The 23,076-nt window shown below is 38.2% G+C and overlaps 1 protein-coding gene across 18 annotated transcripts; it reads left to right on the top strand.

Moving 5' to 3' along the window:
- The first annotated feature begins 3,986 nt into the window (after positions 1–3,986).
- Positions 3,987–17,655, top strand: LOC112285295 (uncharacterized). Of its 18 annotated transcripts, none has more exons than XM_024525988.3 (12): positions 3,987–4,306; positions 4,502–7,950; positions 8,168–8,305; positions 8,502–10,020; positions 10,243–10,550; positions 10,824–11,084; positions 11,348–11,560; positions 11,834–12,341; positions 12,507–12,642; positions 12,777–12,868; positions 13,043–14,207; positions 14,475–15,064. In XM_024525988.3, exons 2-11 carry the CDS (start codon positions 4,951–4,953, stop codon positions 13,171–13,173), a joined length of 6,306 nt encoding a protein of 2,101 aa, XP_024381756.1. In that variant the 5' UTR covers positions 3,987–4,306; positions 4,502–4,950; the 3' UTR covers positions 13,174–14,207; positions 14,475–15,064. The 18 variants fall into 18 exon arrangements, with proteins under 18 accessions (XP_024381756.1, XP_024381775.1, XP_090112122.1 ...); XM_024526007.3 differs by having other exon boundaries at positions 4,494–7,917; XM_090255996.1 differs by having other exon boundaries at positions 4,494–7,950.
- Positions 17,656–23,076: the final 5,421 nt, after the last annotated feature.

The raw sequence follows: 23,076 nt of genomic DNA, 5'->3' as shown, positions 1-23,076 counted from the left end.
AACTGACAAGTATCATCAGTGTAAGATTAATGTCTAAAAAGCCACACATTGATTAACAGCAAAGCTAACTTCTTTACCATTATCTATGGTTTTTTGAAATAATGACTATAATTTGAAAAGAAGAGTTCATGGATAATTTTTATGAAGTCTAAAACCCATATAAATATAAATATGTAATTAAATAAATAAGCAACCTTTTCCAAAAGAAATACTTCATACTGTGGACAAAAAATTGATAAAACAAAATTGAAAATGAGAAATAAAGAGCTGATATTTTCTCTCAACTGAAGTTATAAACTTTTCACAAACATCATGTTAGTTCTAATTTACAAGGTTTTGGAGTCAAGACCACTTTGATTTATAAGTGACACACTCATTTTAATTTTATTATTTACTATACTATACTTTTTACTACCTGAGTCTTTACATTCAAATTTAACTCGAACAAATTTTATTCTAGGTGTCAATAAAATTTCTCAAACTTATTGATTTTGAAATAAAAAATTGAATTATAATTTGTATAATATTTAATCTTTACTTTTTTTTGAAGATCATTTTAAACTAATTGAAATTAGTATTATTTTTTATTATTTTATTATAACCTTAAATGTAATGATACAAATTATGACACTTCAAAGGAATATATATATTTCATTAATTCTATCATTAAAAAATATTTTTAAAAACGTGAATGTATTTAAATTTATATTAAAAGTATACATAATCAATTTATTTATAATTAGCACTTTAATAAAAGAAACTATTATTTTGTGATTTTTTTCTGTGAACTAAATTTAAAATTTATTTAAATTAAACAAATTTAAAATAAATAAATAAATGATAATAATAATAATAATAAAACTTCTCTTACATATGATTTAATATTATATATTTGCTATTCAAAATAAGGCATTTTAAGCCAATCAAAAAAAATCATACCTAATATGCATGTATTTATTTACTTATGTGTATATACATATATATATATATATATATATATGTGTGTGTGTGTGTGTGTATAGGTGTATGTGTGTATCTTAGGTACATATTCATAACTAATCTTCAATGTTACGAAATTATTCAATTTTTTCTTTTCAAGATTTAAGATATGGCAAAAAACACTCAAAAGAATTAATAAGAGATAACTTTTAATTTCACTTCAATGATTTTTTGGTATATGCTTTATTTGTACTTAGATCTTTATTTAATTTCTTTTAATTAATTATAAAATATACAAGGCTATTGTACAAAATACAAATAAATTAATTATAATGATTTATTTGTGTTTCTACTAATAAATAATTATTTTTTATATAATTATTTTTTATTTAATTAAAATAAGTCAACATGATAAATGTAAATACTCTTGTATTGTTATTTGCAATATCTTTGCAATGTTGTAGTAGATATGATAGTATAGTTTTGTATAAAAAATTACAAATTTTGTAGGATTAAAAATCATTATGTCATAAAACTACTGAATTAGGTGTACAAAGATATAAAAGTTTTCAAACATTTCTAGTTGATACAATCAGATAAAAAAGTTTAAAATGTCAAGTAGTTTTAAAATAATTTTTTATTAAAATTCATGTAAAAGATAAGTATTTGTAATAGATTTGGATGACTTATAATGAAACCTGGTTATAACCCTAATAAAATTCCAAACTTTTTCTTACTTTGAGGTTTACTGTTAAAAAAACCCTGATTCTTAACTTTAATTTTAATCCTAAAGAAACGTTTACATACTCGAATCCTGACGCATTCCCTACAGTGAAGGTTGTGTCCACTGAAACTGTGCATGCAAGTTGGTAGTACTCTTTGCAGCTGCTTTGCAATGCATCCAACTCCATTTGCCATTTTGTGCATTCGACTCTCTGCTGATCTGATCTGGAGCTTCACTCGATAATCAGCAACAATGCCTCCCTCGATGGCAGGATTCAATTGAATATCGAACAAACAAAGCTCTGCTGCAGCTCGAGAATATTGCTAATGCCTGCCTCCTCTTTCGCATTTTTATCATCGTAACCCTACTTTGCGCTCCTTGCTTTCTTTCTTGTAATACCTTGGGGGGTGAAAGGAGCACTTCCAGCCATAGCTACTACTTCTTCTACTTCTTCTTCTGCTGCTGCTTGTAGCTCAACAGTCGTGCCTCAACATGAACTTAATATACTACGAGTTGGAAGGAAGACAGTGTGACGGTGGAGGGAGGTGTTTCTGGGGGTCACACTATTGCATTGTATTATTATTTTATATACAAGGGAATGTTATATAGACTCATGCTTTTTCTAAGTAGACCCACCTTTGATGAAGAATATGACAATCATGATGAATGAGGTTGATTTTTATTGGTTGCAGATCCAATAGTGAAGAAATGAATCTAGATGTCATTTGTTTCTGTTTAATGATGATTAGGATGGGTAGTTCAATTTAGTAAAAACATGGGTCTATTTAACATTCTCTTTATATTATTCTTTGTATGGATGGATGGCTATTGTGTCACCCTTCAATGGTGCGTGCTTGTGTCAAATTCCATGAAAATGTCTCAATTCGGTGTTGCAACTGTCAACACCCTCTCTCTCTCTTCTTTCTCTCTCTTGTGAATGAAACTACGGATGAAGGAATAGATGGATGTATGAAATACATTTATGAAGGGGATGAACTAATGAATTGTAATATGGATGAATGTGAGATGGATGGGTGCGAGGACACGGGGGGAGGGCCTTGAAACGCTGTCCACAAACATTGTAGAGAGAGGAGAGAGATAGCTAGCAGCAGGTCTCGTATGACACACACACCATGAAGAACAGCATTTGAAGAAGCCCCACTGCACACAACATTCATTCATTTGAGGGCATCAACACCACACTTCATTGAATTTTGAAACTTTACATCACCTCACAATGGTAAAGATGTTCATATCAACTACAGCTTTGATTACTTGCATAAGAAAGGTCCAACACTAATTGCAAAATTTGCAGTGAGACATTCAAATTCAATTTTAACCTGATTCATTGGAAACATGATGACATTATCTCAAGTGAAAAAACAATATCTGAAATTGCCTACTTTCATCACATAAAACGAAATAAGCGGCTGATTTGATTACATTAACACAGTAATAGAATTGGATGTGTTTAGCATTTAACATATTATATATTTATATATAAAGAAATATACACACTCTTTCTTTCTCTCTCTTGCTCTCTCTCTCTGGCTTCACCAGTTAATTAGTTAGTTAGTAAGAGACATTGTGAAACCAATAAGCAATTGCTAAAAGCAAGTAAGTAAGAAAAGTGTTGGAGAGGAAGATATAAATAAAGGTTTTGGTTGCAACCAGAAATAAAATGGGGAGCATGCAGACATACATACACATACCACCAGGGCAGTCCACGTCAGACGACGACCACAACCAGGGAACTCAGGGACACGTGCCTATCAGCCGAGGAAAAGGAAGACGAAAGGAAAGGAAGGCAGGGGAAAGAGTACAGAGGACCCGGCGAAAGGAACAAAGCAGAAAGAAAGAGAGCAGGGAAGAAGCAGACGGAAGGAAGAAAGAAAGGAAGAACGAAGGAAGAAAGATAGAGGAATGACGAAAGGAAGGGCACCTGCGGTGTGATCGGGGTTGGGCAGGGGGGAGGAGGAGGAGGATGCGCGGGAGTGAAGGCCGGACCCGGCCTACTCTCTCGTTCTCTCTCTCCCTCACTCTCAGGTTCAAATGTTCAAACGATCGTTCGAACATTCAAAATGCATTGGGGGGGGGGGGTTTGAACTTTGAACGAGGGAACGTTGAAACCCAGGGAGGGGGGGAGGGGGGAGGCACGGTGCCAGTTTGAATGGGAGCAAGACCGTTAACTGCAGGCCCGGGCCGGGTGCGAGGGTTGATAGGGGGTCTGGCCCAGCGTCGCCCTCCCTCCCCCCCCCCCCCCCCCCCACCCTCCCTGCCTGGCTCGTCTCTCACTCTCACTCTCTCTCTTTCCAAGTTCCTCGGTTCTGGACAAGAACTATCCCGCCCCACTCCCCGAGACGCATTTTTGAATTTCTACCTCAACGCAGCCGGGTAGGCAGACTGGCAGGTACGAAGGCGTCGCCGCAATTGTGTGGGTGATCACGAGTATTATCTGCGTCGACGTCGTAGCGGGGGCTTCCCCAAGCTTTTCAGTTCTTGTCGCAGTTCCGAGTGTTCCCAGTTCTTCGTGGAACTGGTCTTCAGGAGTCGCCACTTCAGTCAGGGAAGGAATGATCCGCTGGAACGTTGCGGAAACGATTGCAGTTGCGCTGTCTGTCGACTCTCTCCAGAGCCTTGCCGGTATGTTCATGGTTTTTACGTTGCTGAAGGTCTAACGAGTTGCTAGTTCTTGTTTCTCGTGATGTTTGCGTGTGTTGTGAATTTTGGAAGTGCAAAACCAGGAGAGAAATATTTTAGAGAATGAGATTTTGGTTTCTCTCGGTCACTATCAACGTGTGGTTTACATGACTGTTCGGATGTGCCGAAGGGAATTAGCGGAGAGAGCTTCAGAAGTTCCGACAAGAGGGGAACCCCTTTGTTTTATGCGAGCGGGCTATATTTGAGTTACCTACGTCGAGGAACTAGTGAGTACTTTTGATCGAGGAGGACTGGATGTGGAGGGACAAGGCGCACTCGGGAATGCTTAGCTGGTTGGCTGTAGTTCGTTTGCGCAGCTTGGGAACATGCTCATTAAGCCATTTCTCAATACTTATTATCGTGCGCGGTGACAAGTAGTGGCCTTAATGCTTAGTTTCTTCTATTTCTCACAATTGACAACTCTACGGCTGTCATGGATACTCTAGGGTTTCCGATCTTTTGTTGAGGGCTAGCTGGTGCGGTGACAGATGGTTGGAAGTGGGGGGCCGATCCTAACGTGAAATGTAAAGTTGACGGAGAAGTGAGTGAAGGGCCAGGGTATGCCATAATATCAGTAGCCTTGTAAGATGGAGGCAATCCTTCGTACCGTTTTGCTGCGGCAGCAGCAGATGGCAACGCAATGGGACGCAGAGTTCGAGCAGCAGAAGCAGCTCTTTCACATCAATACTTCTACCTTGATTGACATGCTACCCGTTCAACCAAGAAAGAAGCGACACAAGGTTGACAGTTATCGTCAGCAACCTGGGCCCACTCCAAGCCATGATAAGGAGAACTTTATCGGATTGCAGGGCTTTCTTCCGAGCAATGGTTTTTTGGAGTCCCCTAAGACCAAAGCTCCGCATTCTAGAGGACTTGCCAAACGAGATCTTAATACGAGGTTTTGTGACAATGATGTCAAGTCCGCCGGTCGTATGGAGGTTAAACCATTGGAGTCACTCGGTCAACCATCTCTCTATCAATCAGCGTGGCGAAACTGCTTGGATGCCGATAATCCAGAGCTGAACACTAGAATTGTGCATGGCGTTAGAGATATCAGTCAAGTCACTTCTCGTCAAGTGTCTGTCAAAATTGAAGCTGATGAAGGTGGATCCTGCGACATTCGAGTCCCTTCAGCCAGTGAAGTCGAAATTAGGAAGAGATCACGAGGAGGAGAGGATAAATCTATTGCATTGCAGATGTCTCATGAAGAGATCCCGGACGCCCCTGTGGAAGATGAGAAGCAAGCAGATCGTATTGCAATAGCGGATGTTGGCGAGGAGAATTCGAAGTCCAAAAGGGCCCGGAAAGTAGGAATAAACAATGAACGCTCGGTGGAGGTCAAGGATCAGTTGGAGAACGCTTCTGGGGATTCAGAAGTCGTCAAAGCTGTTGAACCTGAGATCGAAAGCAATGTGGGAACTGGAGAGACAATGCCAATTTTTGGCGCGGATGCGGATGTAGTGAAGGTTGAGATTGAACCTGTGAATGTTAGTAAGGCCCCTTCTCGCAGGGGACGGGCAGCTAAATGTACATCTACAGCATCTCGAGCCGCTATGGCGGCGGTTGGGTCGGATGTTGTGAGCAAAGAACCTGTTCGGAGAGGGCGGTCTAAACAAGCGTCCACAGTTTCTGGAGCAGCAGTGCCGCAGATTGCCCCACGAGTTACACGATCTAGGGCTCGCAAGGCTGAAAGCGTGGTGGAATCGGAATCAGGAATTTGTGAACAGTTGTCCTCTTCCCAGGTGGCTTGTAAGGCGTCAGATCTGCAAGGGGGCGGTGGCGCAGTTGTTTTGCCTCGTGTAGGAGCCGATTTTCCTGTGGGAGTGGGAAATTCTGAGCTCAAGCCCTGCCATTCTTTGTCGCATTGTAAGGATGAAGAACATGACAGGTCGTCGAAACTGGTTTTAAGGCCGCAGATCGAGAAATGTGATCAGGTCGATGTGAGCACGTCGGCAGAAAAGATTTCCAACGACGTGCAGCGTTCCAGTAAAGCGTCTCAATCCAGATTACAGAAACCGGTCACCCGATTCGCACGCAAGGGTTCTGAGATTAGTCCAGTTGCTCTTGGAATGACCCAACCGGATGATGCAAGTAATTCAGCACGTATTACTTCCCAAGAAGACACAGTCTTTCCAGTTCCGAAAACCGAAGTGGAGGGTGTGAGGGTGGATTCTCGGATTGCCGAGGCCCGTGCGAGTGCTGGGAATGTTGCTGTCTACCACGTGAAAAATGATCAGCACATGAGTCTATCACAACTGGAATTAAGGCGAATTGAAGTGGGTGTTGGACAACGAGAAGTTGATCTTACGTCTGCAGCTATTCCTTTCGCAATGCGTGATGCAACGGAGCGACAAGTCAGGAATGAATTTTTGACTTTGCTTGATGCTAGAACTGCCAGAGAGGTGACAGGAAAGATTGCCCCATGTATAGCTGCTCTTGAAGGGGATATATTGCCTGATGCTGTCTACAAGGATCTAACAAAAGGAGGGTCACAGTCGCGATGTGATATGATTGGGGATAATAGGCATGCAAGTATCAGTGAAGCCCAGCATCTTTCAGCACGTCTTGCCTCATGTGAAGCAGCAGAGCTCTGTCACGGTAAAGACGTCACGCAGCTTTCTAATGCTCCCAGCAGTAACGAGATGGGAGCTAGAAAAGTGCTGCTTTCAGAGACAATGAATGACAACATCTCGCACATGAAGCAATCCAGTGACCCAGTGGCTTTCCAAGAGAAAAGCTCCTTGGTAAGGTCTCGTCAGTCCTCCCACAAGGTTGATAGAATCGCTTCCGTTACCTCTCTGGATCTATCTGAAGCCGGGAAAGAAGGCTCAGCCGGTAATGTGGAATTGCAAACTGCTGCATGTGTGGCTAGAGAGCCGACTCCGGCTGGAAGAGATGAATCAAGAGAAAATCCACTGAAAGATGTGGTCGCCTCTGAACAAGAAGGAATGGAAGACCACAATGTCATCGAAAAACGTAGTAATGAGGCAAACGTACTCTTTGCAAAGAGGACTTGGCAGGTGAAGAGAGCGAGTATGCAAGATGCCTTCATGGGTACAACATCAGAAGGATCACGCGTGAATGAACCGAACGATTTAAAAGAATTTGAGGACGCAGGATCCACAATGAATATGGCTCGCGAACAAGGCCACTCTGACGCAGTCTCACCAGTTAGGTACTCTGAAGCAAGAGCCATAGAAGAGGCAATGGGATGTTCCCTGGAACAGGAGTTTCATCCTGAGGTCACTCTTACCTTGAACCGCTTTCAGTTTCGAAAGAGGTTGTCACCTAGGTCCAAGGCGAGGGCACGGCGTTGGAGATCTGATGTTGCAACTAACGGTGTGGATTATGTAAGAGGCCAGTCGTCTGATGCTCCCGCAGCTTCTCCAAGCAAAGCTATTTCATCCAGAGACCGTTCCCTTGAAGGTGTAGCGTACGAAACCTTCCTGGAGGCACAGTCACCAAACCCTGAGGAAGCTTTGCAACAAATTGAGCCAGCTTTCAGTTTTGGTGCTCTGAAGTCTGTCGACCAAGCAGATACAATTCCCCGCCAGGTGGAACATCTGGCAAGATCTTCGAACATCATAGTACCTCAACAATGCAAACCTATTGTCATGATTTTTTTTGGCTCACAATTTTGGTGCTGCAATACCTGTAGGTTAACCAATGATTTTCTACTTAGAGTGAATCTTCAATTCAGGAAAGCTATATTTTTGTGGAATCTGTAATAAGGGTTCCAAAACTATGGAATCTCTGCAGCTTTCCTCTTCTTAACATTGCAAACTTTATGTCGTGGTCTACCAGGAAAACGGTTCGCAGGCAGAGGAAAGCTGCAGACGTTCTATTGCCACTCTTTGCAACGAGGTTTGCACCCAAACTTTTCAAGATGGAGAAGTAGGCGACAACACTGTGGAGTATGAAATTATGGAAACAGCCAACGAGGTCAGCAGACCTTAAGATTTGTTTAAAAAATGATGTTAATTCAGCATGAGGCTGCCAATATGACTGTTCTCTGACTAGCCATTAGCTGACCTATGTGTATTAGTTTATTTGAACCTGTTTAGCTTTACTTTCATGCTGATTCCCGTCGTACCTTCATCTAGAATTTTGTCTTAGTATAGTTCTGTGATATGTGCAGAAGAATGGGAATTCTTTGAGTCCTCTGCCTTTACTTCGGAGTATTTATATGCTCAGCAAAGCCTGTCAGAATGATATGGCAGGCGCCCGTGGGATTCTTGAAGATGAGGATCAACAGCAAGTTCATACTCTAATAGAGAGTGCAAAGAAGATTATAGAGCAGCTTTCAAGTAAGAGAGCTCACGCAGTTGGAGCACTGCCGACGACACCTGCTTCTACACACCCCGCACTCAAAGGCTCCAGGTTCAATGACCATACAAACTTGTATCCTGATCGGTTCAGGCTATTTATCACTCCGAAACCCTCCTCAGCTCCCCCCTCAATGTTGCCTTCGTCATCGAACATTTTCCCTGTCGTTGTTTTGCAAGATGACATCGAAGTGAATTCTCCACCAGTGAAGCACCTAAATCAGGAGATCATGGAGCAGGATTTTGTTACACGCCCGTGTCTCGATTCGATTTTGCCGGGGTCAGCCATTTCTTCTGATAACATTGAAAGCCCTGCTCGTGCGAAGTCCTGTTCCCTTGCAGATGATGGTAAACTACAAACAACGTCGTGTACTGATAACAGTCAGTCGAAGGAAGGCGTTTATGTCCCGGCTTCTGAATCTGGATTGGAAATGTCCAGACTGAGTGATTCAGTACATAAACACCGTAATTCAGATGCTCTTCCAAATACAATCGTTTGTGGCGCATTAGCCATTGGCTCTGCAAGCGCTCATCCAGGTTGTCAGAAAGATGGAATTTTGAAGTCATGCAATGGGAGTAAACAATCTACTAGGGGTCCGACAGGTACAGTTGATACTGTAGAGCATTCGACCCGCCAAACTGACAATCCAGATCCCTGGAGTTTCAAGACTATTGGTGTTGCAGAGAATTCAACTGAAACCATGTCGCGTTTCTCTGCTCAATCGAAAGACGATGTTGTAGGGACTTACTCCACTGCAAAGGACGTTCTCCACCTCCTTGGGACAGAATCTTTAATCAGCCACCCTACTCACCTACCTACGCCTGTGCAAAGTCTTCGATTTTCTCCCGGATGCGCGTCCAATCATCACAGTAAGACTTCGCTCTCATCTAAAAAGGTTCATTTCGAAGCTGGAGATCCTGAAGTGACCGCTGCTATTTATGAGGGAGATTCAAGGATTCCCTGTTCTCCAGTCTTCATTGTAAAACAATCTGGGCAAGATGATTCTTGTCACGTGCTGGGGACTTCTATAGCCGTTCCTTCATTTCCTCATCTTGAATTCCAGAAGACTGTGATACCTGAAGCGGAAACTTTTATTCCAGACAGCACTTCAGAACCCTCGAATGAGCTTGTGTTGCACTCTCAGCTTAAGTTGACTTCCTCTCCTGCCTCTATGTTGCGAGTTGAGCCGCAGTGCTCGTCAAATCTGATCAATGCTGTCCCTGGCTCCTTAGCAAGCAATCCAGGTCTCCCTCGTTCAAATTTGGTGTCTAGCATGCGTTCTTTCATACCGCTTGTGCAGCATCAGCAACCTGCCGCTCCTTATCCGAATGGTAGGCTCCAGCTTTCGAAGTTGTCTGTTTGGTATCTTTGTCTCCCCGCCTATGCACTGTTTCGATTTAGTTCCCATGAAGTACTGAGCAATGTTGGTATATTCAGAACTCCGCGGCATTAATACCGTCGCAATTTATTACTATTTTCTTTATCATTTTCTTTGAGTAATCTGATGTTTTGACATCAAGCTTAACCTCCTGACTTTAACCCTCTTTTTTCAGGAAAACGTGATGTGAAAGTGAAAGCGTTGGAAGCGGCTGAAGCAGCTAGAAGAGCGGCGGAACAGAAAGAGTTAGAGAAGCAGGAGCGCAAGAAGGCCGCAGAGTTGGCGAAACGTGAGAAGCTGGAAAGAGCTGCACAAGATAAGTTGGCCAAAAAAGAAAAAGCTGCGCAAGAGAAGCTGCTTCACCAAGAAGCACGAGCCGAGGAATCTAACAAGCGGAAAGCCGTCGCTGCAGGCACTACTAAATCGATTTTGGTAGACTCTGCTACTTGTAAAGGGAGTAGTAACCAGAATATGCTTGTGAAGGTGAGTGAAAATAATCTCTTTTGGACTGAAACATTCATATTTACTACACACGATTACTCGAAGTTGCAGATTAATTTCGTTCCGTCGATTTTAGAATCTTCATATAGCACAATTTTCCGATTCGATTCAGGCGTAGTGGTGTAACTTCATTGCTGCGCATGAGAAATTAAATAACATGATCAACTATGGAATTTGAGATGGACTGACGATGCATTATATTTGTGATATGTGAGGTGTAAGGTGGTGACCCCATGTGAGTGTATGTCTTGACAGGTCAAGAAAACATATGAGCTGAAGTTGAAGATGGACCAGGACAAGCAAGAGAGACTTCTAGAAGAGCAGCGTCGCAAAGAGGAGGATTGGAAGAAAAAGGAGGCAGAGAACGCTGCCCGGAAACGCAAGCATGAAGCTGCGGAGAAAAAAGAAAAGATGGAGAAGCGAAGGCGCCTCGAAGAAGTCATGAAGGCGAATCGAGAGATGGAAGAGCGGCAGAGATTGGAGTTAGAGAGGAAGGCACAGAAGCAAAAAGCTCTGGTACAAATCGACAACCTCTTACGTCTTCATATATTTTAATTCTGCTTCATTTCCTCCGTGAAGTATTGATCCCTTCAGAAAAGGATGGCTTTTGCACAAGACTTTCCTCATCTTCGATCACTAGTGTCTCATTTCTCTCAAAGTAAAAACGATATTTCAATCGATGCATGCAAATGTTCCTGATGGTGCGACATTTGTCCCTGTCATAACGTAGATTCAAAGTACATCTATAACCCGTGTTTTCATTTTTTATCATCGATCAGGAGGAGATGGAAAAGGAACGAAAGACTATTGAGGAGGAGATAAAGCGGCAGAAGCGATTGGAAAAAGAAAAGGAGGTCGAGCAACGGCGGAAAAAGGAGGAGGAGAGGGAGCTAGCATGGTTGGAATCGAAAGAAGCCACTCGGAAGCGGAAAGAAGAGGCTGCCAAACAGTTGAAATTACTTGAATCTGAAGGGTATCAACAAGCTGCGAAGGTACCCATCCTCGTGGTGTACGTGTATGTAAAAGTCCACAAGACTGGGTGTAGCAGCTGTCTGAACTCTGAAATGGCAACGGCTCCTAGTTGATAATATTTTAATTCCGACTTGATCCAGCATTTCTTGGTTCCAATATGTGCCTATCTAGAATTCTCTGTCCAACCACTGGACATCCAAAATAATGGAGCACAATTTCCTCGTAGAATTCTGAATAGAAGGCAAGCTTAATGTATGTGTCACTTCTTACATCTTCCATCTTGTGCACTGCAGATTCTTCGCTCGTCTGAAGATCCTACAGTTCCTGTGGCTGGTCCGTATCATTCGTTTTTAGCCTCACTCCATACTGCTATGGGCGTTGGGGATGGCATAGGGGCTGCCCTACCTTCTGGTGTCAACAACCTCGTTGACCCTCAGAGACCTAGCTCTCACAGCCTGATCGGGCATCCGCTACGAGTTCCTCAACAAAGTGGTGAAGGTGCAGGGGCTTGTAGAAACTCACAGACAGCAATGCGAGTGCCTCGTACAACTCCCGAGGGCGCTCATGGTGTTTCAAGTACGATAGTGGGGTCCGGGCAGCCTCTATTTCGTACACCTCCTGAGGCTTTTGGTAATCCTACAGGGGCTTCCATTGTCGTTACAGGCGGAATTGTTTCATCAACTAAAGTCTTGAGAGATAGGGCCATCAATGTTCCGCAAGATCAACATGGCTCGAAAACTGGAGTCAATGCTGTGGCGTTAGGCAGCAAGCTAACTAAACCTGTACATAATGGTTTTTCAGGTAATTAAATGGCGCTGGATACAGGATTGTACTTCGTCCTATGGTTTGCAAACTGGCTTTGTTTACAGAGATGTTTCTGTCTCGTAATATCAATACTACTGAATTGAAAATAATTTCAGAACATCTCGTCGTAAATTTATATGATTTTGCTCGTCAATCTTTCAGGTCCTCCGGGAGGTGTGATTAGACAAGGGGATAAAGGGCTGCAGTCGTATGAGATTTCACCCTATCGAGATTCTGAAGATGAAGATTCTGATGAGGAAGAGAAACGATCCCAAAAACCGATTCCACAATGGGCAAGGTGTGTACATTATTTTTTGACTACCGAGCATTTAATTGTGTTGAATCTCTACGGAGCACACGGGTTAGAGGATTGTTTAAAGACACATTGTGACTTACGTTATCCTTCCTATTCTACTTCTTACCTTCCAACAGGAAAGAGCATATTCTATCGCAACTCGTGAGACAGCTTGAACAAGATCCCGATGACATCTTTATTGGTGCCAGCTCATGCAGCCTTGACGAGGGTATGTGTTTCGACGAATCCGAGCTTGTTGGTTTTTCCCTGCACGTGGAAACTTCCTTCTGTGCTAACAACTTAGTGAGTTTTTTTGACTGCAAATGCATGCATTACTTGTGCGTTCAAGAGTTTCGTAGTGATGTTCGCTACTTGCCGCTTACCTCTCCGTGCGTACATGCAGTATTTGAAGTCAAAGGATCCAAGAAAAGGCCGGACTTCAAACGAAGAGGCAGCAGTGGTGACTGGGTGAAGGATTGTTTAACTTGGCAAGAGCAGATCCAATACAAAGTGACTATGGGGTACCTTCATTAGTTCTGCATCTCGCAGATTGTGTATTAGCGCTGTGCTCCTTGAGTTTCGGACCCTGGTAGTGCCAATATCGGAGAGTTGATCTCTTGATCATATTGCACGAAATTGTTAACCCAGCAGCGTAACTTAACAACCACCCTAGCTCTTGCAGATTTCACTAACGTATGAACTTATTATTCAGTTCGCCTTTCAGTGATTTTAGTTAAATAGTAGTACAGTAGTTTCACAATTAGGAGCACATTTACGAACTTCTGTACAGATTGTTTCCAGATCAATACCTCAAATATACCATTGACAGACCTCAAAAGGGTATACATACGCATGCTGAACTAATCAATATAAGTAGAGCAGTTGATTCTGTCTTGGTAGATTAGCCTGCTCGCCGCAATTGGTTAAAACAAATTGTTGAATTTCTAAGCCGTTTGGTGACGAGGCCTGTTCTCTAGAATCTTTCCTCAAAATTGAGTTAAATTCTTTTCTCGTAGAGTCTCCTTAACAGTCGATATTATACGTCCAAAACACATGTAGCTTGAATCCTTCAGGATTTATGCTTGCACGATTGAAGTGTCTCGTATTTTGCCATGATCACGTATTACCACGGCTATATATCGAAGAACACAATTGCTATTTCACAGTTTGGGTTTTGGTTGACTTACAAAATTTATTAAGAATTGTTGGATACCTTGTACGAAATTCATGAAGATCAAATGAAATCTACTATACGAGATTGTAAACAAGTTTGAGAAGTACCCATAAAAAAAAAATTAGGTTTCAATAAAATGGTGTAAACCATATCCATATGACATAATTGGTTCGAACTTCTTCCACTCACCGCTGATGGGCTGCCACACATTCTCCTTATGCTCCTCTTCCTCTCCCCCGGCGAAGCTTGCCCCTCTGCCTGCCTGCCTGCCTGCCTGCCTGCCTTCGCTCAATCTGCTGAGTCTGCTGCTGCTGCTGCTGCGGTGTTTGGGGTTTCCGTGCCACAATTGGTCTTGGTACGCGGTACGACTGCGTTGGAGATTCTGGGGCCTTGTGTGAGTGCTTTTTCCTTCTCTCTTGGCGTCAATTCCTGTTTCAGGATTCGTGAATTTAGGAGTGTCATGCTTCCTGTCGCACATTGCTCTTGGTAGCTGCTCAACTTTACAGATTGACAGCATCTTCAGATGCCGGAATCTCACTTTCTGCGCATTGTGTTTCAGAAATCCTTTGAACCATTGCACAATGCTTTGTCTGCTTTCATGTTTTCAGTATATTTCAATGTTTTCTCTCCCTGTCTGTTTGCATTCGTTTTGCAAGCACAGACTTGAGCATGGCGTGCTGTTGTCGAGAAGAGGGAACCCAGGTCCCAAAAACCAGGGACAGAATAATGCTGCGAGGAATGTTATTTCATGGATACCATGGGGTGTACGAGGAGGAGAATAAGCTAGGGCAGAAATTCTTAGTAGATGTGGACGCATGGATGGATCTCACCAAGGCTGGGGAAACCGATGCTATGGAGCAGTCTGTGAGCTATGCGGACATGTATAAGCAGATAAAAACCATTGTGGAAGGCCCGCCTTTCAAGTTAGTGGAAGCTGTGGCGAGTGCAATCGCTAGGACGCTCTTGACTGCACATCCCATGATTTCGGATGTTAGAGTGAAAGTTTGTAAGCCTCATGTTGCTGTAGAAGGAATCGTTGATCACTTGGGTGTAGAAATATTTCGAAGCTCTGAAGGGAATAAATCATGAGATTCTATCCTCTAGAAGCTGAATGTTCCTAGAGAATTCCTCTTAAACTGCACATAGTTTGCAAAGTAATAGACAGACAGGGTTTGGGTTGATGGCTAAACCCTTAACTTCAAATCGTTTAATGCAAGACGTAATTGAATAAATCAATTTTGCTAACAATAATTCATTCGATCTGGATAATGCCTCTGCTAGAGATTCCTCTGCCTCCCACCTCCCCAACAAGGGGTTCACAGATGTTAATACTTTAATCCACTTATGAAGGACTCTGATGGGGCCAGGCAGCTATGGGTGAGAATAGAGTTCAACATCGATGCGATATTGGCTTCCGCCATCAGGAGTAGATGATTCTCCGTCGTATCGTGCGATTTCTGGTAAGTGAACTCTAACCTTTGGTTGTAAAGAAATGTGTTAATAACAGACCTATTTCTTTTGTGCCACGGAGTCCTCCATGCATTTTGTAGACTTGTGATGAATGCTAAATCTGCAGTTTCTTGCAAGGGGCAGAAGTCTGTTATACTCGAAATTCGCTGGGGACTTTGCGTATGTATAAGGCCGTTGCCTAGACCTAGAGCTAATAAATGGGGTTGATTTCGCTAAATGAATGCCTGCACATATCCAGTTAACCCTGCATCAACAGCTATCCAGTTCAGATTTATTATCTGCCATAGTTGAGTAATCAGTATTCAAGGTATTGGTTGGATCAGCAACAGGTCATAGTAGTATGAGATACACTGGAAGCATTACAAATGCTCTACAGAGCAGTATCAATTTAGCAAATGAAGGTTTATACATCAACTGGGAAAAATCCATGCCCTATGTCTGATGTTCTTGTAGAGATCCTTAAGTTTATGTTCGTTCAGCTTTTGAATCTTATTCAAAATAGCGTCTGTTCTAGCATTTGACTATAACAGAGGTGCGGGTTTGAACTGGTGCTGGAAGCACATTGGAGACGTCCAATCTACGCCTTGATGGTGATAACAGTAATGGGAGAGATCACGGCATGTTAGGGGTTCAAAATTCCTACGTCGTAGGTACGCTTCTCGCTTTTGTCCCCGCAATGTGTGCAAGAATGTTTTGCAAATCACAGATTCTCAGTCACACCTTTCAACACTGGCATCTTGACTCTGTTACGTAAATCTTATAATAACACTCGTCAATAATAGTCAAAACATAAACAATGATGTATGGGAGCTTTTTCAAGCTTGCCACCAACCTCCATCGTGAAAAGAGTTTCAAAATTTTAATCTAGGAAGCATCTTCTGCGACAGCGCTTGAGTTCGATCTAAATCATTCCGTTTGTATTCAGGCGTATTTCACAGTTCCACAAGTTAATAGTGTTGCTGCCCTTGAGCAGATTTAGCCAGTGGTGGAGTACGCAATAGCAGTTGCGAAGATGCCCACAGAAAGTGTGTCAACAGCTGCACTTGATATTTCACTTCTTTAGGAACTTGTATTCATCGCTGTTGTAAGTTGGTGAATCCCGTGCCCGTGCCGTGTCTAAAGATGGAAAGAAACAGATCCAGCACGTGTTTGCAATACCTTGCAATCATCGACTATGGAAAACTTGCTTTGACTTGCGCACATCAAAGATCCTTGAACAAACACTGCTCTTCAAAAGTTTATCGCCAGGAATGTTTATCTTACAGGGTTACATTTTCCCGTTGGCTCAATTTGGGCGACAGTAACTTCGATTAGAAGCGCTGAACAGCAGTCTTGGTCGAGGAGATCGGTCCATGTATAACATAGATCCGAATGGTCTGCAGACAGCAAGTTTGGATGGTTCCCCAGGGTGTTTTTATAGGACCATATTGAGTTGAATTGGTGTAATGAACTGGTTTGCCGACTGTGAGCAATTTCGTTCAGGAGATGTGGGTGGTAAGAGCCAATGCGAAGACGGGGTATCTTTGGTGTGGAGTTAAACTTATATTTGAACTTCAGCGGCATTGAGATTACAAATGACTGCCTAAAGGTTGGAGGATAGCTCTTGGACTAGGTTGGTTCTGATCTTTCTCGTGGCAGTGCCTGCACTTGAGTCGTGATGTGTTTTGGAGCGCGGACTAAGTTTATTTGGCCTTACAAGCTATGCAAAGCACGTTCTTGTCATTGGAGATGGAGAGTTCGTTCTTGAAAATGTTTCTGCATTGGCAGAATTGCAGAAAATTTTAAATTTGTTATTGTGTGCGTGACTTGTGGTGGATATAGAACTCTGATGACTGCATTCTTGCATCATGCTCACCAGCATCAACTGTGATTTCTAGATTTCTGAGAGAAAGCAAAAAGGAGGCTGACGATCAGTCAAACCAAAAGGTTTGGAAGATGTCGGAGACCAGAAGCCTAATTGAATGGGTTGCGAAAAAAGACGGGTGGAAGATGACGAGAGACTACAGTGAGGAGGCACAATAGGTCGAGGAGATGGTATAAAACAACATGGAGGTTCTTGTCCGGGGAAAGTTCTAGGGTCAGAAAATGGTAGAGCGAACTGGATTGCACTTGAGTGGATGTAGCAAGCTAACGATGAATATGGATGAGCTGACAAGAATGAACATTGGCTTCTTGACTCTGAAGGTTGTGTAGCGTAGTTTTGCCTGTGCTGCAAATTTGCACATTGTGTAGCTCCACCATATTGTCATCGACCTCAGAGATGTGCACTAAATGGATAGTTATCCTGAAGGATTACTATTTAGTGCTAAGTTAAGTTTGGTCCTTCGCTTCTGGAATAAAAATTCTCAAAACAAAATTATCAGCACCTGACAGACCTTGAGTATTACCGACATCTCAGCACAACAATTTCATCTGAGTATTTTACAGAACTCGTACAAGACATGAGAAAAGCCAATGCTTTAGCTGGGTACCTTTACTCGGGTAATGTCACAGCAGCAGCAGTGTTCCTCTCCAACTCTGGTCGTGGAATCAATACTTTTGTAGGAATCAGAGTAAAAGGATGGGTAGGAGAAGTATTTTGGATATAAATAACGCAAGACTCTATTATGTGATGGTCAATCACTGTGGTTTTGACTCCTTAGAATTGTGATCCATTGGTGGAAGCGAATATGTCGCAGAAGGTGTTACATGTTGCGAAGATGAGGGGCTGTTTATTATCCACCATGTATGCATGTGCCAAACTGTTTGTGTGGGTGGAGGATCAAATTCAATTAAAAATGTGTTGCAATAGGAATAATATTCGCAATGTATATGTTGTAGGGTTAAAGATTTGTCAAGTGCTTTGGTGTGCAATTTGGTTTAAAATGAAGTTGTATTGAGGTCATTTTAGCAAGCAAGTAGTCTATGTGATTGTGAATGTCGATCTGTGGATTATTGGTCATGTAGTAATGTGGGTGGTTGTGAATTGTTGTGTGTCGTTAAATTAGAGAAGTATTCATTAAGGGATTTTTTCGAATAATATTAGTTTTTGGTATTCTATGATTGATTTTAGAGCATTGCAACTGACAATAAATATACTTATACATGTGAATATATCTTAATATGTTACATTAAACAAGAAAGAATTTAGGCTATATATATATACATATATATATATATATATATATATATATTAACAATTTATCTAGAATTGTAAATGTAGAATGATATGCATTTGATAATTAACTATGTGAGGTAGTTGTTTACATATCAATTTTCTATTAAATTTTATAATATATATTAGCATTTTTGGAGATTTAAAGAATGAGTTATTTTTAAATATTATACAATAGTGGAAATAAATATATAAGATAATATATATTAAACACACATGTGTCATGTAAGTGGTTTATTATGTCTTTTGAATGTAGATACTAGCTAGTGAAGCAAATTTGATTCTATACTAGTTCTTTTTGTTTGCATTAAACTTAATTACTTCAAAATCTAGACTTTACATTTGTAATGCCTATGTGGAATATCAAGCAATATTAATTTACACTCATTGAAAAAAAATCTATAAATATAAAAAGAAATAAAAAATAATTTATTTATTACTAATCTCAAAGAATCACATGTCAACGGTTCTAACTTCACTTATATTTTTCCACATTAACCACAAGAAGCATTCTAATATTGTAGCTTATTACAAAAAATTCTTCTATAATATGATTTCCTAAAAAGATTTAAATGATTGCACATATCAATATTAAATAAAAAATATTTTCTTATACTTATTAATTAATTTAATTTATTATTTCTACTACTTACTATATATATGTATACACACATATGTATTTGTACAAATATATATATATATATATATATATATACATATATATATATTTTCTTCAAACGCAAAAATGTTTACTCATTTTGTAATATTGTAAAAAATCTTATTAATTTATTTATTGTATATAGTATTATTTGTTCAATTTTTATGATGCAAATAAAATATCAACATTTCAAATTTTTTGTTGCATAAAGGTGATGATAGTGTAGAAACCAATAATGGAATTTATCCATCTAATAACAAATAAAAATTCTTAAAAGGTATGGACATTATTGATAATGACATTTGATCATATGACTAAAAATATTTTTATTACATATAAGGTATATAAAACCTAAATTTTCTTTATAAATCATATATATATATATATATATATATATATATGATTATACACTTGACATGAGGTTTTTAAAAATATTTTAAAAATACTTGTGAATTACTTTAGAATTTTGACAATTAATAGTAACTATATTATATTTACAAATAATGGTGGATAAAATAAATAAAAATTATTTGAAATAAAAATTATATATGTCATTATTTAAATTAATATGTTATAAACATGGTATTTTTTTTATAACTAACTAAAAAAAATTATTTTTAGAAGGAATATAATTATAAATATTTAATTTAAAAATTCTTTAAAATAAATATTAAAATTTCTTACAAATGCTTTAATGCATAAATAATTATATAATATAATTAAAACATAGAGATAGAATAGAATATCTAATTACATATATCTATATATATATATATATATATATAGATATTCTTCTATAATCCTAAAGTTGATCATCATTGAGTTTTTTTCCAGCACTTGGTTTTGTATTTTTTAAAAATAATTTAATATTATATAATATAATTAAATATATATTTTTTATGATATGTAATTTTTTATTTCTTATTTTATTTCTTACATTTTAGATTCCAAAAAAAAAATTATGAATCAATTGTATAATAATATTTCATATTTTGTTGCAATAATTATATTTTTGGAAGCACATCTTTTGAAATAAAATAGAAATCTCTATAAATATAAGACACAAAGCTCTAAAAACAATAAGACGCAAATGTTGTTGGTTTTTAAATTTGATTCTTTTCTTCTTTTTTTCTTTTTTAACCAATATAAATATCCTAAGAATTGTAGGATATTCCTATTATACTTTTGCATAGAAACTATCTCTTTAGTTAGAGTAGTTCTTTGATGATCATGATGTGCGCTTTAGTACTTGTAGTCTTGATGCAAGAGTCCAAAGTAGAGTCCAAAGTAGAGGTTGATTTCATTGTCAAGGTTGAATCTAATAATAAGATTGAGGATTTTTTTGGGGTCAAGGACTCTATCAAGATTGATGTGTACTAATTCTTTAATGTCAAATAATACAAAATCTATCTTAAATGTCTTTGTTCTTCAATTTTTTTATTTTTTTATTTTTTTATTTTTTTTTATTTTATATACATATCTTGAAGTATTCTACTATTATTAACTACTTTTTGCATTATTGTAATAACTCCTTTTTGCATCAAGTCTTTATATATATATATTTATATTTAAAGTTATATCTTATAAAAGTTATAAAATAAACTACTTTAATTTTAAATTAACTTAAATAGTTTTAGAATTAAGATTATTATAAATAATAATGCTTAGGTTAATATCGTATATATATATATATATATATATATATATATGGATTTTAAAATTTATGAATATTTAAAGGTTGTTATTGTAATTATAAGAAAAGCTTTTCTATATACACATGAATTCTTGCTAATAAATTAATAAAAAATTATTTTTCAAAATTATATATATTAATCTTATTATAAAAATCGTTTCATTTTTATTTGTATAAGAATAAAAAATAATATTATAATTATAAAAAATAAAGATACATTAAAAAAGTCATAGAAATAAATCAAAAAATAATTGTGACATTGTAGTTGTTTGCAAAAGTGGAGACATTCTTTTGGGATAAAAATGTCAAAAAGTACCACTATTATCATTTTATTTTAAAAGTTGATATTATAAGTGGTTGTGGACTGTATTGTATTTCTTTTTTTCATTTATGAATATATATTTTAAAAAAAATCATATATAATATAACATATAATAATCCATTAATATAATCTTAATAGAATATTAAAAATTCTTTATAAAAATGTGAAATTTCTATAAAAAAATAATATTCTTCCATAATTATTTGTGTATCAATACAATAATACTAATTAATATGTTGTAAAATAAAGAAAGAAAAAATGAGTATTTACAATTTCTTTATACTCGCTTACTTTTAAATAATTTAGAAAATCTGTGAAAATAAAAAGGTAAAGAAAAAAGACACTTGAGTGATAGGACCATTTATTATGCATTAAAATTAAAAGTTAAGACTAAAAAGAAAAATTATATATTTTGTAAAAAAGAAAAAAATATATACATTTTTGTAATAATTTTTATAATCTCAATTTTAAATTACGTACTAGAAATAAAAAACCTACATAAATCTTTTATTTTCTCATCTTTTAAGAAATTTGTGAGAATTCTTTGTCTTTATTATAGAATGTACAAGTACTTGTTGTTTTTTTAAAGCCTCATTAAAATAAAATTTTCAAATTTTTTCAAATAAATAATAATTTAAAATAATTTATAGATATATCTTTCTAAATATAAAAATAAAAATGTAATTTTGATAAGAAAATTAGAGATTGTCAATGCATGTATGTATCTCTAATTTTTTTACAAAGTTATTTATATTAAGATATTTATAATTATTTTTAGAGACTATTATTGCTAAGGCATAAAAAAAATTAGATAATTGGAAAAAATTATATTTGCTACAAGTTTTTAATCTTATTATAGAAATAAGAGAAATTTATGTTTTTTATTTTAACAAAGATTCATCTAGATACATATATATATATATATATATATATATATATATGTCACGGACATACTTATATAAGCTAGTAATTGCATATACAAATAGGTGGAAGTAAGTAAAAGTAGGTAAAAGTAAGTTAATTCTATAGTATTTAATATGGAAGCTTCTTAGAAGCTTCATAGACGCTGCTTTGACTTCATAGGTGTCTTTAATTGACCTTTTGGATTAGAAACGTGGTCAACAAGTTGGCCATGTGCCACACATGTTGTTAGCTTGAAGATCAAGCTAACTATGTAGCCGACACGTAGAAAAACTTGTCTTGTAAGTCAACACATATTGGAGGTTCTATAGAACGTCGCCACGTAGTCCCTAGTTGGATAGTATATATAGAGACAAGAATGAAGCCTTCTTCACTCTTATCAACTCCTTTCTTGCTTCTAGTCTAGTTTCAAGGGTCTCTAGTTTTCTTGTCTTTTGGCAATAGCTATTCCAGTTTCTCTTTCAATATACATACTTGTTTATTTATATTTTGTTACCTTTCTTTGAGTGAAGGCTTACTTGTCTGAATTGTTTTTTCATCGAGTTCTTATCCTTGACAAATTGATAAGAGTATACCTACAATATCAGAGCTTTGTCTAATCTTGATTAAGAGTGGATTAGCTCTTTTTCTTCATAAGATATAAGCATATTAGAAGTTGCGGATTACCCTCTTCTAAATTGATATTGTCCTTAGTATTTTCTTTGTTCTCAAGCCCTCTCTTCTATTTGTCTTGAGCGATATTAGACATCTTCTCTTTTCTAAGTGCTATCATGGCAGAACTTGTTGAAATGAAGAGTGCAATGGCACAAATGCAAGAGCAATTGAGGGAGTTAATGCTTGCAATGCATCAATTCAATTTACCACCACAAGGAGCAACAAGATTGGCAGGAAGTGAAGATATAGAAATGGTTGGAGCTGTTTCAACATCTGCACCAAACCATGTCCTTTTTCCTATGGTAGAACGCCCTTCCAGTGTTAGAGAACCAAGAATTGCCCTACCCGAGAAGTTTGATGGCACCAGATTCAAGTTTCGAGGATTTATCAA

This window comes from Physcomitrium patens, chromosome 1 (genome assembly GCF_059467195.1).
Source record: "Physcomitrium patens ecotype Gransden chromosome 1, ASM5946719v1, whole genome shotgun sequence".
Classification (NCBI taxonomy): domain Eukaryota; kingdom Viridiplantae; phylum Streptophyta; class Bryopsida; order Funariales; family Funariaceae; genus Physcomitrium; species Physcomitrium patens.
The sequence above is the reverse complement of the archived record's forward strand: the minus strand, read 5'-3'. Positions and strand labels throughout refer to the sequence as shown.